An 18,315-nucleotide genomic window follows, 5' to 3' on the forward strand; every position below is an offset into this window, starting at 1 on the left:
ATCTGCAGGGGATTGGGTCCACCGCTCCCACCCTAACGCCCACCTCCACCACCATCCTGCATCACCACCATGGACACCAAAATCATGGATGCTCAAGTCCCCTGTATAAAATGATGCAGTGTTTGCATATAACCTGTGCCCAGCCTCCTGTATACTTTAAATCATCTCTAGGTTACCAATGATACCTAACATAATGTAAATGCTCCGTAAATTGTAAATACAATGTATATGCTACGTAAGTAGTTGCCAGTGCATGGCAAACTCAAGTTTTGCTTTTTGGAACTTTCCGGAATTTTTTTTCAAATATTTTCCATCCATATTTGGTTGAATCTGTGGATGTGGAATCCACAGATATGGAGGGCTGACTGTACTTATCTCATCTGAGTCTACAAGGTATCCTGCCTTGGGGAGGAAAAAAGGAAGGGCATTATCTCCATTTACAGTTAGAGAAGCAGGAGCTCACAGAGAAATGTTCTGAGTAGGCAGTGCCAGCTCTGGACTGGAATCAGGTCTGTGTGTTCTCCCTCACCCAGCCTACTGCACTCCAAAAAAAGGGATGCGTGGCCAGTCACAGGTGGACAGGCAAGTTCTAACACGAGAGACTGGCTGTGACAGCCAAGAGGCAGAAGGTAGTTTTCAGGAAGAAAACTTACCTAGAGGCAGTAGGTTTTCTGAGGCATTGATGTAAATCACAGAATTAAAATGCTTGAAGTCCTTTTCCTTAGCCTGCGAGAAGGCATTTCAAAGAACACAAGATTAGTTCCCTGCCTGCAGGCCTTGCTGAAGCTCCAGAGCTGCTGGCAGAAGGAGCAAAGACCTCAAGGGGTAAGAACAAGAGCAGAAACTTGTTAAAGGCAGGAAGGTCTTTTCTGCTTTTTTTTCTATTATGAAATAATTCAAATGTTCATAAAAGTATAGTGAATGTTACTCTGAAGGCCCGAGTAACCACTATCCAGCTTCAATAAATCCCAATATTTTGCTGTCTTTGCTTCAAATCTCCTTAAAGAAACAGAACACTACAGAGAGTTGACCACCACCACTCCCCCTAACGTATCCATCCCCAATCATACTCTTCTCCCTCTTTCCCACAGATAACAGCTACCCTGAATTGGCGATTATCACTCCCATACCTGTTTTATACTTGTATTACATGTATGTGTATCCATAAACCATAAATACAGTGTCATTTACATGTTATAAAACTTTATATCAAATGCCATCATACTGTAGATATCATTCTGCAACCTGCCTTCTTCACTCAACACTATGTGTTTGAGATTTACTTGTGTTGAGACACATAGATCTTTTTAGATTTACTTATGTTGATACATTTTAACTGCTATGTGGCATTATATAAGCAATCTCTCTTTATATGCCATGGAAAGCCTACAAACCGAAAATATATGCCATATGTGGTAAACAGCAATACACTGGCTAATGGCAGGCCACAAATCTAGCTCCAAGCTACCTATTAGCCAGTGCAAAGAAAGAAACATGACTCATTACATAAGTCACAGAGTCTGCGAGTTGAGAACAAACCAGCATCTTGGGAGAACCACTACCACTCCTGGCACTGAAACCTGAGAGACATTTCTCCTGTAGGCTCTTTTGATGGGAACTCAGTGTCATACAATGAATCACACCCCAATAAAATTCTATGCACATTCAAACCACTTCCATAAGGCTATTTATTTCCTTTAACTCACTTCACATGGGATAATGGCAACACCAAATATATAGCAAAAGATTGTGTCTGTGAATGTTGTTCCCACCCAGTGAGTCCCTGTCTGACCCTCCCCCTCCCTATGACCAGATTCCCAGTCCCCAAGGACTCTGGAAGTACAATGGTCCAACAGCCAGGAGCTACCTCAGGTCTGGCTCACCCCAATCACACCTCTGCTGGCTGGCCTTACCTTGGAGAACTTCAGGCCGCTCACGTTAATGGTGCATAGGTCGGACGGATTCTTTACACAGTGGTGCTTCAGCTGGAACACAGTGCAGACAATCAGCATCAAGGCCCCAACAAAGCTTATGTAATTGGCCAAGACAACAAATGACTCCCTGTTGAGGAGGGCAGCCTGGCACAGTGGAAAGAGCACGGGCTTCGGAGCTGCTCAGAATCAAGCTGCCACCTCAGCTCTCCCACCTCTGTTTCCCATCTGTAAGGTGGGGATGGCAACATTGACTTTACGTGGTTCTTAGGAACAAACTTTCTCCTAATCCTAACTGAACTCTTTGACATAAGTATGATGATGTCTCTTCATAAATGAGAAAAGCAAGGCTAAAAGAGATAAAGTGACTTCCTTAAGGTCCCACAGCTAGTAAGTGATAGATCTATGATTTGAATCCAAATCTGTAATCACTAAACACTATGCTCTTAGGACTACCATACGTTGCTCTTCACAATTAAAAAGTCAGAAGAAAATCTCAGCTTTGGAGTTTCTATTTCTGTTTAATCAAACCCCATTCTTTTTTTCAGTTAATCATTTAGTTATGGTACCTTTTATGTTTAGGCATGGAACTAGGAATTTAAAAGACAATGTATAAGAAGCAGAAATATTCCATGCCTTCTGAAAGCTTAAAACTGCATGGAAGCCAAGGAGCAAGCAAGTATTTATAAACGTGATAATATTTTAAAGGAGAAATTCAAGATGCTATGGGAGACAGTAACAGGAGGTCCTAACCTCAGTGTGGAAGTGAGGAAATACTCACTTGAGGAAGTAATATTTCAGCTGATACCTAAGTGCTGAGTAGGAGTTGGTCCCATGAAAGTGAGTAGCAGGGGTCATGAAAATTATCAAGGCAGGTGAAAGCAAGGTGCTTTTGAGAGGATGAAAAACAAAGTAAGGCTAGGGAGGCAGTCATTAGATCATTTGTGTCCATGTTGGCTCTGTAAAGGAGCGTGGATTTTATCCTATAGTCAATGGAAATCTGTCAGAGGTTTTTTGGCAGGGGGCTAATAGAAATTTTATAAAAATTGCTATGTCTGACACACGCAGAAAGGATGAGAAGACAGGAAAGGGTGGTGAGAGACCACTGTACTAGACATTGTTAACTGGCTTCTCTAGAGCCACTTCTCTACTTCTTCCTTGTTAAAGAACCCCAATATCATTCACATTTCTCTGAGTGGATATATCCTTCAACTCCAGCTCCACAGGCTAAGTCTTGACTTTGTCTAATCCAGTCATGGTGGTCATGTTCCCCTAACCATTGACTGTTGGGATTTGTGATACAGGTTTGGCCAAGGAGACGCTGGCTGCTGGGGGTGGGACACCAGTTCTGGGAAGTTCTTACCTTTAAAACTCGATATAAGACAGTGACAATCCCTTTTCTACCTCTGGACATTATCCTTTAAATGCGATGACCAGAGCTCAGCAGCCATCTCAGGATCATGAAGGCAATCAGCCCAAGAGGACAAGCTAATGTGCCAAGGATAGAAAAGCAGAGAGATGGAGGAACCTGGGACTTGGAAGAAGTCATTAAACCAATGAATTAACCTACCCTAGAATAACAATGCCTCTGGCTTCTTTTCATGTGAAACAAAAGCATGCTAGTTGGTTCAAACTGTAATAGTTAGGAAGTTACTGAATTAGTCCAATAAAAGATGATGGTAGCTGAGATTAGGGTGGTGGCAGGGCAGATGAAGAGAAGAATACAGATTTGACAACTAATGAAAGTACCAGGGCTTGGTAATGGCAGGGATGAGGGTGGTGAGGGAGAGGCACGTGCCAAGGATAACCCCAAGTTACTTGCTTGGTGACTAGGTACATAGTATTGAGACCATCATTGAGACCATGCATTGAACACTAGAAAAGAGGTGTTTCGGGGACTTGGAGTAAGGGGACTGGTGTAGAAGGTCAATATGAAGTGCCAGTGAAATGTTCATATCCAATAGGCGGGTAGGTACCCCATTACTCTGAAAAACATCCTTGATGCTTCTGCTATCCAAAGTGGCAACATGGGTAACAAGCTGTCTCAATTAATGGGGGATGTACATGTTGAAAACAAAGGGGAAAAGAAGAGTCCTATGGGAAGTGTTTCTGCCCCTCCTCAGTACTGTTGCTTCAGTCTTCCTCATTCCCAGTGAGAAGTGGACCTAATAATCAAAGAAATTCCACAGGACTCTGCAAAAAGCTTATACTATCCACCTTGAGCGGAGATGTAACCAGCTGCCTCCTTGAAGCTCTCTTTCAGCATCTGATCTGTGCAGAAACCTATCTCTTGGGAACCATAAGCAAAGCCTGGGTACAAAGTAGGCTGCCAGGGAGTTCTTCTTAGGGAGCTATGAGCACTGGACTGCATATGAACATTGGTTTACAAAATGTGTCTTTCTTTGCAAAGCCACTGCAGCGTTGCAGAGAGCAGATGTGAAATTACCTGGCTGGTCTCTAACACAGCCACCCCAGTGACCTTTGTAAAGCCTGCCCCAGACACTGGGTATATCTAGTCGGCATCCCTGGCTTTCAGCCAGACACTAAACCCAAAGGACAAAGGTTGTGGTATGTGGGGCCTCCCCAATCCCCCTGCTCCTAGAGAGATCTCCCCAGAGCAGAGCAGGAATCTTTATACTCTACTAGGTGCTAGAATACGATTTTTCAATTTGCTGTTCCCCCTGACCTACTGCTTTGCCTCTCTGGCTCAATTAAGACTTTTTACCTGATAAAATATAAAGGCACAGCCTTTGCAATCGGTAGACCAGAGTTCTAATTCTGAGTAGTTCTAATCCTGGGTAAACCAGAGTCCTAATTAGTAGCTGAGGGACCTTGGCCAAGGCAAATTACTTCTTGGGTCCTCAGTTTTCTCATCTGCACAATGGCAACAACATAATAGGGATGATAATACCTATCTCATAAGGTGGATGTAAAGAAAGCTTTACATATAAAGAGAGCTCTGGGTCCCTTCATCATCCTGGCTATACTCAATTTGCCAAGATCACTCTAATAGTTTGGGGTGGATTGGGGGTAACTGTACCAGAGGGAAGCAGGGCAAGTCCTTGCCCCCCACCAAGACAGTCATCAGCTGGTGCTGCCAGCCTTTCAGGATGCATTTACTCTCACCAGAAAAGCCTGGTCCAGCACGTGTCCCGGAGTGTCCACTTGGTTTTCCTGTCGAGACCCTTTCTTTCCTCCAACCTCAAAAGAAACCTTCTGGCTTTCCTGACCTTCAGCTCGTGCTTCAACCACACCCCTGGGCTTCTTCTTGAGGCTACATTTCCGAGCCACTAACCAGTGTCCTCGGCCTGTTGAGAAGATCAGAACAGTGACAAGGAGCAAACTCCTCCAAAGCCACAACTTGTGCACTTACAGAATGTTTATCTTTAATACTAAAACAAAAATTAGCTCCTCATTACCTAATATGCACCAGATACCGTGCTGCAGCTGGGAAGGGGGAGCATCTATATACCTGTCTTATTTAATTGGCCCCCAACCCCAAACCCAGTGAAGACATGCTACTGCCCCCATTTTACAGACAAAAAGGCTAAGACTCAAAGTGTAGAATGACTTGCCCAATTCCTTCCTCCACATTTTTGCCTTCAAACTCTAATTGTTCCTTCAAGATTGTAGATAAAGTATTTCCTATTCTGTGAAGCCTTCCCTGACTCTCCTCAGCAGTGGTGATCATTTTTTCCTGAGCCAGCTACTTATTGCCCCATTTGTCATCTCTTGGGTAAAGGTAAAGCCCGTTGTGTGACACCAACTCAGTGGGCTACATCTTCCTAGAACTTACCCTGGATTCTATCATTATACAGCAAAAGTTGCATTAGGAGCTCAGGATAAGAAAGTGAGAGGACAGCTGGCATTTTTTAAAGACCCAATAATACATGCTCACTGTAGAACGAACTAGAAAATGTATGTTAAGTAAAAAGAAGAATATGAGGTTTACTAGTAAGCCCACCTAACAAAAATCATGACCACATTCTGGAATCTGTTCTCTCCTTCATCACTAGTTTATTCATTGTAATCTGTAATTATTGTATTTGTTCGCTTGTTTATTGTCTGTCTTGCCCTCTAGAGTGGAAGCTCCATGAGAGCACAGACTTTGATTCACTCATCTCAGTATTCCCAAGGCCTGCACAGAGCTTACCACACTGAGTGTTGCTGAACTTACCCTGAGCCACAGCTCTCACCCACAATCATCCATTCAGACCTTTTCTGAGCATCTACTTTGCGCCAGGAGCTGGGGCTATGGAGAAGGATACAACGGAGGATTCGAAGGAGCTCAATAACGTAAAGGGTGCTGTGAAGCCCAGAGCGGGGACCTACCAGCCTAGGGCATGAGCTAGATCTTGTATGTTGAAAGTTGACTAGGAGATGGAAAAACCAAAGATCGGGACTGCACAGAAGAACAGCACAGAGCTGTGGGAACCAGCTTGGTGCCCCTGACCACTGGCTCTCTGCCTACATAGCCCGCTACCCCTGCCTCAAGGGCTTGCCTTCACTCACCTGACCACTGCTGCTAATCCTGCATCTTGGATGCAGCTCCCATCCTACGTCTGACATGAGCCAGTTCCTATTCCCATCCTGGGACTGACAGCCCAGGCACTCATTTCCCAGGGCTGCCCCCATCTGGGCCATGGACCTTCGTCCTATCCCAATAGTCCAAACTCCTAGAGCCTCCAGCCAGAGTTGGTGCCAAAACTGCCAAAAGAGCCAGGAAGGAAGGCCTGGAGTGTGTGGGGAGATAGACCTGAGGGAAAAGAGATGAGGCTGGAGAGGTCAGCGGAGTCAGATCTCAGCCAGAATAAGAAGTTTGGGTTTTAATGGGGTAGGCTTTTAGCAGGAAGAGTATTCATGGGAAGGTTTTTTTCCCCTGTAAATTTTCATTTTGAGATAATTTCAGACTTCCCGAAAAGCTATAAAAATAATACAGAGTTCCTGTACAGCTTTCACCCAGGTTCCCTAATGTTAACATCTTACATAATCATAATACAATGGTTAAAACCAAGAAATTAACACTGGCATAATATTAGTAATGAATCTACAGCCTTTCTTTGATTTTTGTCAGTTTTCTCACTAATGTTCTCTTTCTGTTCCAGGATCCAATCCAAGATCTCACATTTCATTTAGTTGTCACATCTGCTTAGTTTCCCCCAAACTGTGACACTTCTGTAGTCTCTATTTTTCTTGTGTGACCTTGACACTTTTGAAGAGTACTAGTCAACTGCTTTATCAAATGTCCCTCAATTTGAGTTTGTTTGATGTTTTCCCATAATTAGACTAAGGCCTTGCAGTTTGGCAAGAAGTGATGCTGTGCCCTCCTCAGCACAAAATGTCAGGGCATACGTGATGTCAATATGTTTTATTACTGGTGATGTTTATTTTGATCACTCGGCCAAGGTGGTATCGGCTTAGTTTCTCTTAGTTTTTCTTAGTTACTAAGAAGTCCCTTTCTAATTAATAAAGATAGCTCAAGACTATACAAATATCCTGCTTCTCATCATACTTTGACCCACTAATCCTAGCATCTGTGATGATTAATTTTGTGTCAACTTGGCTAGACTATGGTAAGCAGTTAGTCAATCAAACGCTAATCTAGGTGTTGCTGTGAAGGTATATTGTAGATGTGGCTAACATCCACAACCAGTTGACTTTAAGTAAAGGAGACTATCCTTGATAATGTGTGGGTCTCACCACTCACTTGAAAGACCTTAAAAGCAAATACACCTCCGGGGAAAGATAGCGGAAGAGTAAGACAGAGATCACCTTCCTCCCCCCAGATACACCAGAAATACATCTACACGTGGAACAACTCCTACAGAACACCTACTGAACGCTGGCAGAAGACCTCAGACCTCCCAAAAGTCAAGAAACTCCCCATGTATCTGGGTAGGGCAAAAGAAAAAAAGAAAAAAGAGACAAAAGAATAGGGATGGGACCTGCACCAGTGGGAGGGAGCTGTGAAGGAGGAAAGGTTTCCACACACTAGGAAGCCCCTTCGCGGGTGGAGACTGCGGGTGGCGGAGGGGGGGGAGCTTCGGAGCCGAGCCGCGGAAGAGAGCGCAGCAACAGGGGTGCGGGGGGCAAAGCGGGGAGATTCCCGCACAGAGGATCGGTGCCTGCTCACCCGCCGGGGCGGGCGGGGCTGGGAGCTGAGGCTTGGGCTTCGGTCGGAGCGCAGGGAGAGGACTGGGGTTGGTGGAGTGAACACAGCCTGAAGAGGTTAGTGCACCACGGCTAGCCGGGAGGGAGTCCGGGAAAAGGGCTGGAGGTGCCGAAGAGACAAGAGACTTTTTCTTCCCTCTTTGTTTCCTGGTGCTCGAGGAGAGGGGATTAAGAGCGCTGCTTAAAGGAGCTCCAGAGACGGGCGCGAGCCACGGCTAAAAGCGCGGACCCCAGAGACGGGCAGGAGGCGCTAAGGCTGCTGCTGCCGCCAGAAGCCTGTGTGCGAGCACAGGTCACTATCCACACCTCACTTCCGGGGAGCCTGTGCAGCCCGCCACTGCCAGGGTCCCGGGATCCAGGGACAACTTCCCCAGAGGAACGCACGGCACGCCTCAGGCTGTTGGAATGTCACGCTGGCCTCTGCCGCCGCAGGCTCGCCCCACACTCCGTGCCCCTCCCTCCCCTGGGCCTGAGTGTGCCAGAGCCCCCAAATCAACGGCTCCTTTAACCCCGTCCTGTCTGAGCGGAAAAACAGACGCCCTCTGGCGACCTACACGCAGAGGCGGGGCCAAATCCAAAGCTGAGCCCCTGGGAGCTGTGAGAACAAAGAAGAGAAAGGGAAATCTCTCCCAGCAGCCTCAGAAGCAGCGGATTAAAGCTCCACAATCAACTTGATGTACCCTGAATCTGTGGAATACATGAATAGACAACGAATCATCCCAAATTGAGGAGGTGGACTTGAGAGCAAGATTTATGATTTTTTCCCCTTTTCCTCTTTTTGGGAGTGTGTATGTGTATGCTTCTGTGTGAGATTTTGTCTGTATAGCTTTGCTTCCACAATTTGTCCTAGGGTTCTATCCGTCCGTTTTTTTTTTAAAATTTTTTTCTTAATAATTAAATTTAATAACTATTTTACTTTATCTTCTTTCTTTCATTCTTTCCTTCCTTCCTTCCCTCCTTTAGACAACGAATCATCCCAAATTGAGGAGGTGGACTTTGTGAGCAAGATTTATGATTTTTTTCCCCTTTTCCTCTTTTTGGGAGTGTGTATGTGTATGCTTCTGTGTGAGATTTTGTCTGTATAGCTTTGCTTCCACCATTTGTCCAGATAGATCTGTCCGTTGTTTTAATTCTTTTCTTAATAATTACTTTTTAATTTAATAACTTTATTATATTTTACTTTATTTTATTTTACTTTATCTTCTTTCTTTCTTTTTTCCTTCCTTCTCCCCTTCCTTTATCCCACCATCCCTCCCTCCCTCCTTTCTTTCTTTCCTTCTTTCCTTTTCTTTCTTTCTTTCTTCCTTCCTTCCTTATTTCCTTCCTTCCTCCCTCCCTTCCTTCCTTTCTTTCTTCCTACTTCTACTAATTCTTGCTCTCTACTTTTTCTCCCTTTTATTCTGAGCTGTGTGGATGAAAGGCTCTTGGTGCTGCGGCCAGAAGTCAGTGCTGTGCCTCTGAGGTGGGAGAGCCAACTTCAGGACACTGGTCAACAAGAGACCTCCCAGCTCCACATAATATCAAATGGCGAAAATCTCCCAGAGATCTCCATCTCAACGCCAGCACCCAGCTTCACTCAACGACCAGCAAGCTACAGTACTGGACAACCTATGCCAAACAACTAGCAAAACAGGAACACAACCCCACCCATTAGCAGAGAGGCTGCCTAAAATCATAATAAGTCCACAGACACCCCAAAACACACCACCAGACGTGGACCTGCCCATCAGAAAGACAAGATCAAGCCTCATCCACTAGAACACAGGCACTAGTTCCCTCTACCAGGAAGCCTATACAACCCACTGAACCAACCTTAGCCACTGGGGACAGACACCAAAAACAATGGGAACCATGAACCTGCAGCCTGCAAAGAGGAGACCCCAAACACAGTAAGATAAGCAAAATGAGAAGACAGAGATACACACAGCAGATGAAGGAGCAAGGTAAACACCCACCAGACCTAACAAATGAAGAGGAAATAGGCAGTCTACCTGAAAAAGAATTCAGAATAATGATAGTAAAGATGATCCAAAATCTTGGAAATAGAATAGACAAAATGCAAGAAACATTTAACAAGGACCTAGAAGAACTAAAGATGAAACAAATAATGATGAACAACACAATAAATGAAATGAAAAATACTCTAGATGGGAACAATAGCAGAATAACTGAGGCAGAAGAACGGATAAGTGACCTGGAAGATAAAATAGTGGAAATAACTACTGCAGAGCAGAATAAAGAAAAAAGAATGAAAAGAACCGAGGACAGTCTCAGAGACCTCTGGGACAACACTAAATGCACCAACATTCGAATTATAGGGGTTCCAGAAGAAGAAGAGAAAAAGAAAGGGACTGAGAAAATATTTGAAGAGATTATAGTTGAAAACTTCCCTAATATGGGAAAGGAAATAGTTAATCAAGTCCAGAAAGCACAGAGAGTCCCATACAGGATAAATCCAACGAGAAATACGCCAAGACATATATTAATCAAACTGTCAAAAATTAAATACAAAGAAAGCATATTAAAAGCAGCAAGGGAAAAACAACAAATAACACACAAGGGAATCCCCATAAGGTTAACAGCTGATCTTTCAGCAGAAACTCTGCAAGCCAGAAGGGAGTGGCAGGACATATTTAAAGTGATGAAGGAGAAAAACCTGCAACCAAGATGACTCTACCCAGCAAGGATCTCATTCAGATTTGATGGAGAAATTAAAACCTTTACAGACAAGCAAAAGCTGAGAGAGTTCAGCACCACCAAACCAGCTTTACAACAAATGCTAAAGGAACTTCTCCAGGCAAGAAACACAAGAGAAGGAAAAGACCTACAATAACGAACCCAAAACAATTTAGAAAATGGCAATAGGAACATACATATCGATAATTACCTTAAATGTAAATGGACTAAATGCTCCCACCAAAAGACACAGATTGGCTGAATGGATACAAAAACAAGACCCATATATATGCTGTCTACAAAAGACCCACTTCAGACCTAGAGACACACACAGACTGAAAGTGAGGGGATGGAAAAAGATATTCCATGCAAATGGAAACCAAGAGAAAGCTGGAGTAGCAATTCTCATATCAGACAAAATAGACGTTAAAATAAAGATTAGAAGAGACAAAGAAGGACACTACATAATGATCAAGGGATCGATCCAAGAAGAAGATATAACAATTGTAAATATTTATGCACCCAACATAGGAGCACCTCAATACATAAGGCAAATACTAACAGCCATAAAAGGGGAAATCAACAGGAACACATTCACAGTAGGGGACTTTAACACCCCACTTTCACCAATGGACAGATCATCCAAAATGAAAATAAATAAGGAAACACAAGCTTTAAATGATACATTAAACAAGATGGACTTAATTGATATTTATAGGACACTCCATACAAAAACAACAGAATACACATTATTCTCAAGTACTCATGGAACATTCTCCAGGATAGATCATATCCTGGGTCACAAATCAAGCCTTGGTAAATTTAAGAAAATTGAAATTGTATCAAGTATCTTTTCCGACCACAACGCTATGAGACTAGATATCAAATACAGGAAAAGACCTGTAAAAAATACAAACACATGGAGGCTAAACAATACACTACTTAATAACGAAGTGATCACTGAAGGAAACAAAGAGGAAATAAAAAAATACCTAGAAACAGATGACAATGGAGACACGACGACCCAAAACCTATGGGATACAGAAAAAGCAGTTCTAAGAGGGAAGTTTATAGCAATACAAGCCCACCTTAAGAAACAGGAAACATCTTGAATAAACAACCTAACCTTGCACCTAAAGCAATTAGAGAAAGAAGAACAAAAAACCCCCAAAGTTAGCAGAAGGAAAGAAATCATAAAAATCAGATCAGAAATAAATGAAAAAGAAATGAAGGAAACGATAGCAAGATCAATAAAACTAAATGCTGGTGCTTTGAGAAGATAAATAAAATTGATAAACCATTAGCCACACTCATCAAGAAAAAAAGGGAGGGGCTTCCCTGGTGGCGCAGTGGTTGAGGGTCCGCCTGCTAATGCAGGGGACACGGGTTCGAGCCCTGGTCTGGGAGGATCCCACATGCCGCGGAGCAACTAGGCCCGTGAGCCACAACTACTGAGCCTGCGCGTCTGGAGCCTGTGGTCTGCAACAAGAGAGGCCACGACAGTAAGAGGCCTGCGCATGATGATGAAGAATGGCCCCCGCTCTCCGCAACTGGAGAAAGCCCTCACACAGAAACGAAGACCCAACACAGCCAAAAATAAATAAATTTATAAAAAAAAAAAAAAAGGGAGAAGACTCACATCAATAGAATTAGAAATGAAAAAGGAGAAGTAACAACTGACACTGCAGAAATACAAAAGTTCATGAGAGGTTACTACAAGCAACTCTATGCCAATAAAATGGACAACCTGGAAGAAATGGACAAATTCTTAGAAATGCACAACCTGCCAAGACTGAATCAGGAAGAAATAGAAAATATGAACAGACCAATCACAAGCACTGAAATCGAAACCATGATTAAAAATCTTCCAACAAACATAAGCCCAGGACCAGATGGCTTCATAGGCGAATTCTATCAAACATTTAGAGAAGAGCTAACACCTATCCTTCTCAAACTCTTCCAAAGTATAGCACAGGGAGGAACACTCCCAAATTCATTCTACGAGGCCACCATCACCTTGATACCAAAACCAGACAAGGATGTCACAAAGAAAGAAAACTACAGGCTAATATCACTGATGAACAAAGATGCAAAAATCCTCAACAAAATACTACCAAACAGAATCCAACAGCACATTAAATGGATCATATACCATGATCAAGTGGGGTTTATTCCAGGAATGCAAGGATTCTTCAATATACGCAAATCAATCAATGTGATAAACCATATTAACAAATTGAAGGAGAAAAACCATATGATAATCTCAATAGATGCAGAGAAAGCTTTTGACAAAATTCAACACCGATTTATGATAAAAATCCTGCAGAAAGTAGGCATAGAGGGAACTTTCCTCAACATAATAAAGGCCATATATGACAAACTCACAGCCAACATCATCCTCAATGGTGAAAAACTGAAAGCATTCCCACTAAGATCAGGAACAAGACAAGGTTGCCCACTCTCACCACTCTTATTCAACATAGTTTTGGAAGCTTTAGCCACAGCAATCAGAGAAGAAAAGGAAATAAAAGGAATACAAATCGGAAAAGAAGAAGTAAAGCTGTCACTGTTTGCAGATGACATGATACTATACATAGAGAATCCTAAAGATGCTACCAGAAAACTACTACAGCTAATCAGTGAATTTGGTAAAGTTGCAGGATACAAAATTAATGCACAGAAATCTCTGGCATTCCTATACACTAATGATGAAAAATCTGAAAGTGAAATCAAGAAAACACTCCCATTTACCATTGCAACAAAAAGAATAAAATATCTAGGAATAAACCTACCTAAGGAGACAAAAGACCTGTATGCAAAAAATTATAAGACACTGATGAAAGAATTAAAGATGATACAGATAGACGGAGAGATGTACCATGTTCTTGGATTGGAAGAATCAACATTGTGAAAATGACTCTACTACCCAAAGCAATCTACAGATTCAATGCAATCCCTATCAAACTACCACTGGCATTTTTCACAAAACTAGAACAAAAAATTTCACAATTTGGATGGAAACACAAAAAATCCTGAACAGCCAAAGCAATCTTGAGGACGAAAAATGGAGCTGGAGGAATCAGGCTCCCTGACTTCAGACTATACTACAAAGCTACAGTAATCAAAACAGTATGGTACTGGCACAAAAACAGAAAGATAGATCAATGGAACAGGATAGAAAGCCGAGACATAAACCCACGCACATATGGTCACCTCATCTTTGATAAAGGAGGCAGGAATGTACAGTGGAGAAAGGACAGCCTCTTCAATAAGTGGTGCTGGGAAAACTGGACAGGTACATGTAGAAGTATGAGATTAGATCACTCCCTAACACCATACACAAAAATAAGCTCAAAATGGATTAAAGACCTGAATGTAAGGCCAGAAACTATCAAACTCTTAGAGGAAAACATAGGGAGAACACTCTATGACATAAATCACAGCAAGATCCTTTTTGACCCACCTCCTAGAGAAATGGAAATAAAAACAAAAATAAACAAATAGGACCTAATGAAACTTCAAAGCTTTTGCACAGCAAAGGAAACCGTAAACAAGACCAAAAGACAACCCTCAGAATGGGAGAAAATATTTCCAAATGAAGCAACTGACAAAGGATTAATTTCCAAAATTTACAAGCAGCTCATGCAGCTCAATAACAAAAAAACAAACAACCCAATCCAAAAATGGGCAGAAGACCTAAATAGACATTTCTCCAAAGAAGATATACAGACTGCCAACAAACACATGAAAGAATGCTCAACATCATTAATCATTAGAGAAATGCAAATCAAAACTACAATGAGATATCATCTCACACCAGTCAGAATGGCCATCATCAAAAAAATCTAGAAACAATAAATGCTGGAAAGGGTGTGGAGAAAAGGGAACACTCTTGCACTGCTGGTGGGAATGTGAATTGGTACAGCCACTATGGAGAACAGTATGGAGGTTCCTTAAAAAACTACAAATAGAACCACCATATGACCCAGCAATCCCACTACTGGGCATATACCCTGAGAAAACCATAATTCAAAAAGAGTCATGTACCAAAATGTTCACTGCAGCTCTATTTACAATAGCCCGGAGATGGAAACAACCTAAGTGCCATCATTGGTGAATGGATAAAGAAGATGTGGCACATATATACAATGGAATATTACTCAGCCATAAAAAGAAACGAAATTGAGCTATTTGTAATGAGGTGGATAGACCTAGAGTCTGTCATACAGAGTGAAGTAAGTCAGAAAGAGAAAGACAAATACCGTATGCTAACACATATATATGGAATTTAAGGAAAAAAATGTCATGAAGAACCTAGGGGTAAGGCAGGAATAAAGACACAGACCTGCTAGAGAACGGACTTGAGGATATGGGGAGGGGGAAGGGTGAGCTGTGACAAAATGAGAGAGAGGCACGGACATATATATACTACCAAACGTAAGGTAGATAGCTAGTGGGAAGCAGCCGCATAGCACAGGGAGATCAGCTTGGTGCTTTGTGACCGCCTGGAGGGGTGGGATAGGGAGGGTGGGAGGGAGGGAGACACAAGAGGGAAGAGATATGGGAACATATGTATAACTGATTCACTTTGTTATAAAGCAGAAAGTAACACACCATTGTAAAGTAATTATACCCCAATAAAGATGTTTAAAAAAAAGTGCAAATACAGGCTTCCGAAAGAAATATGAAATTTTGCCTTAAGACTGAAGCATCAGCTCTTCCCTGAGGTTTCAGCTTGCCTCTTCTATAGATTTCAGACTTGCCAGCCTCCACATTTCATAAACCAATTCATTAAAAATATGTAATTTATATATGTGTGTTGGTCCATATATATAAACACATATACGTATATTAAAACAAAACTTGTAGGAGATACACACACACACACACACACGGACGAACATACACACATCTTATTGATTCTATTTCTCTGAAGAACCCTGACTGATACAGCATCCATAGAAGTTTCTTGCCTGTAAAAGTTATTACTGTGATGTTTTAATAGTGATTTTCCCTCAAAAAAGTAATTTTCTATTTCCTTAATTCCTTCTACATTTATTAACTGTAATTCTATTGTAAGGAAGGACTTTTCCTTCTCTTCCACTTATTTATGTATTCTTAATTTAATTGTATCAGCATGGGATCATGACTATTTACTTATTCTACGGATTCCAACCAATTCTACCTTTATTTATTTTGCCGCTCATATTGTTCCAGCTTTGGCCATTGGGCGATCCTTCAGTTTGGCACCTATGTCCTTTCAAATTGCCCCCATCATTTTTCTGAGCACTGCTTTATTTTCTGGCACCACACAGTGTTCCAGGCTCAATATGTATTTTTCTTGCCTCAGCCCTAGAAACAGGTTTTTGTCTTAGGAGCCCTGGCTTTGTTTACTGGAGAATGGTATTTAGAAATCAACATCTAGGCGGCAGGCATGCTCTTTGCGACTGAGGTATCATTGCCCTTAGTGGGCCAGGAAGTACATGTACATATACCAACACATGCAGATACATATGGCTATATTTATTTCTCTATCTGTCCATCTATGTGTGTGTGAGGGGGTGTGGATGTGAAATCATGAGTGCATACTGAGAGCTCCATGGGAGGGTTTTCAACAGATAGGTGGCCAAAGAAGGTCTCTGTGTGAAAAATGAAATCACTCAAGAGAAGTGGGGAGCACAGGCTGGAGGAGAAGGTTCTTCTACTATTCCATGTACAGAGCGACCAGCATGTCATTTCATCTAGGGTAAGCTAGGGGTACTTCTCCCTTGCTTTACCCTTTCAAAGCAGCAAATCCAATCCAGTGAACCCACACTTCTCGGCAGCGTTCCATCTGCAGGACTCTGCTCAGCATAGGTGGAGTCCCTGCCCCAGGGGAGTCTTTAACTAGATAAATGTTTGAAAAACTACTTAGCAGAGTCAAGTTTAAGCCATTTTTTAGGAGCTGGGCAGACTATAATTATGCATCAAGTAAGAAACACAGAAAGGAAGACGGCTTTCAAGAGAGGATGGGCACTGAGGGATGGAGTAGCTGGATACGGCTTACTGGAAGAAGTGGGAGAAGGGCTGGGCCTTGTGGGATGGGAGGAGTTTGGATAACTGGGATGAGGGCTGGAACGTTCTGGGCAAATGTTAAAAAGCTATGTGAAAATATTATAAACACTATGGAACAGGGCATAAATCAAGGAAAGGGGTTGTAAAAAAGGATAAGGGGGGTTAGAGCAGAAGGTAAAGGAGCTAGCAGTGAGAAGTCACTAAACAGAAGGGAACACTATGGTTAGATGTGCACTTTAGAAGGTTCCCTGAGAACCCTTGTGCACTGTTGGTGGGAATGTAAATTGCTGCAGCCACTGTGGAAAACACTGTGGAGGTTCCTCAAAAAACTAAAAACATAACTACCATATGATCCAGCAATTCCACTCCTGGGTATATATCTGAAAAAAACAAAGTCACTAATTCGAAAACATACATGCACCCCAATGTTCATAGCAGCATTACTTATAATAGCCAAGACATGGAAACAAGCTAAGTGTCCATCAACAGAGGAATGGATAAAGAAGATGTGGTACATATATACAACAGAATACTACTCAGCCATAAAAAAGAATGAAATTTTGCCATTTGCAACAACATGGATGGGCTTGGAGGGGCATTATGCTAAGTGAAATAACTCAGACAGAGAAAGATAAGTACTGCATGATATTGCTTCTATGTGGAATTTAAAAAATACAACAAACTAGTGAATATAACTTAAAAGAAGCAGACCCACAGATACGGAGAACAAACTAGTGGTGACCAGTGGGTGGGGTGGTGGTGAAGGGGCAATATAGGTGTGAGAGAGTGGGAGGTACCCACTGCTGGGTGTAAGTTAGGCTCAAGGATGTATTGTACAACACGGAGAATATAGCCAATATCTCTAAATGGAAAGTAACCTGAAGAAAACTGTATAAAAATAAAAGAATTCTAATAAATAAATAAAATTTAAAAAAAATAAGGCTCCCTGAGACTGCTGGGGGGAGATGGATTGGAAGGGAAGGGATTGTGTAGGGGCAGGGAACAGCAGGGAAGGGGTTGAAGGGAAGAAATGGGTGTCAGGGAGATTCTGAAGCAGGAGCTGGGTGTGAGGCAAACGTACTGATCCGAGAAGTCACCTGACCTTCCTCTGGCATCCGAAGCAGATTTTTGGCCGGAAAGCAGTTGCTCAGATAAGGCTTCCCATCATCCAGTTTGTAGACTCCTGAGGAGGCCATGTCCCTGAGAGCCAAGCAAGGAAAGCAAGAAAGTAAGGAGTGAGAAGGGACAGGGCTGCTCTCTCACCCCAACACAGTCTGTGAACTCACCAGGACCACCCCTAACACACATCCTAACTCCGAGGCCCTAGAGGCCCACTGTCCTGCTTCAGAAATGGGCCGGCCCTTTAGATAACAAGGGAGATAGGCCCTGGGTTTTTCGGTTCAAATCAACCGTAGCTCAGTGAAACAGTAGAAAAAGCATCACTTTTGGGCTCAGACAGACCTGGTTTGAATCTTGGCTCTTG

General features: G+C 42.6%; 1 protein-coding gene across 5 annotated transcripts in view; it reads right to left on the minus strand.

Moving 5' to 3' along the window:
- Positions 1–18,315, minus strand: part of XRRA1 (X-ray radiation resistance associated 1) — a 99,625-nt gene that overhangs the window by 75,981 nt on the left and 5,329 nt on the right. The window contains exons 3-6 of one of the 5 annotated variants that reach the window (XM_027083387.1): positions 17,935–18,032; positions 5,058–5,239; positions 1,914–1,985; positions 654–726 (exon numbers count right to left, since the gene is read on the minus strand). In XM_027083387.1, coding sequence (XP_026939188.1) covers positions 654–726; positions 1,914–1,985; positions 5,058–5,239; positions 17,935–18,028 — 421 coding nt within the window. In that variant the 5' untranslated portion in view covers positions 18,029–18,032. The remainder of the gene's footprint in view (positions 1–653; positions 727–1,913; positions 1,986–5,057; positions 5,240–17,934; positions 18,033–18,315) is intronic. The other 4 variants (XM_027083388.1, XM_027083390.1, XM_027083389.1 and 1 more) reach the window with 4 other exon arrangements.

Source organism: Aethalodelphis obliquidens, unplaced genomic scaffold (assembly GCF_003676395.1).
Source record: "Aethalodelphis obliquidens isolate GAN/ISIS:26980383/991018 unplaced genomic scaffold, ASM367639v1 scaffold50, whole genome shotgun sequence".
Taxonomy (NCBI): domain Eukaryota; kingdom Metazoa; phylum Chordata; class Mammalia; order Artiodactyla; family Delphinidae; genus Aethalodelphis; species Aethalodelphis obliquidens.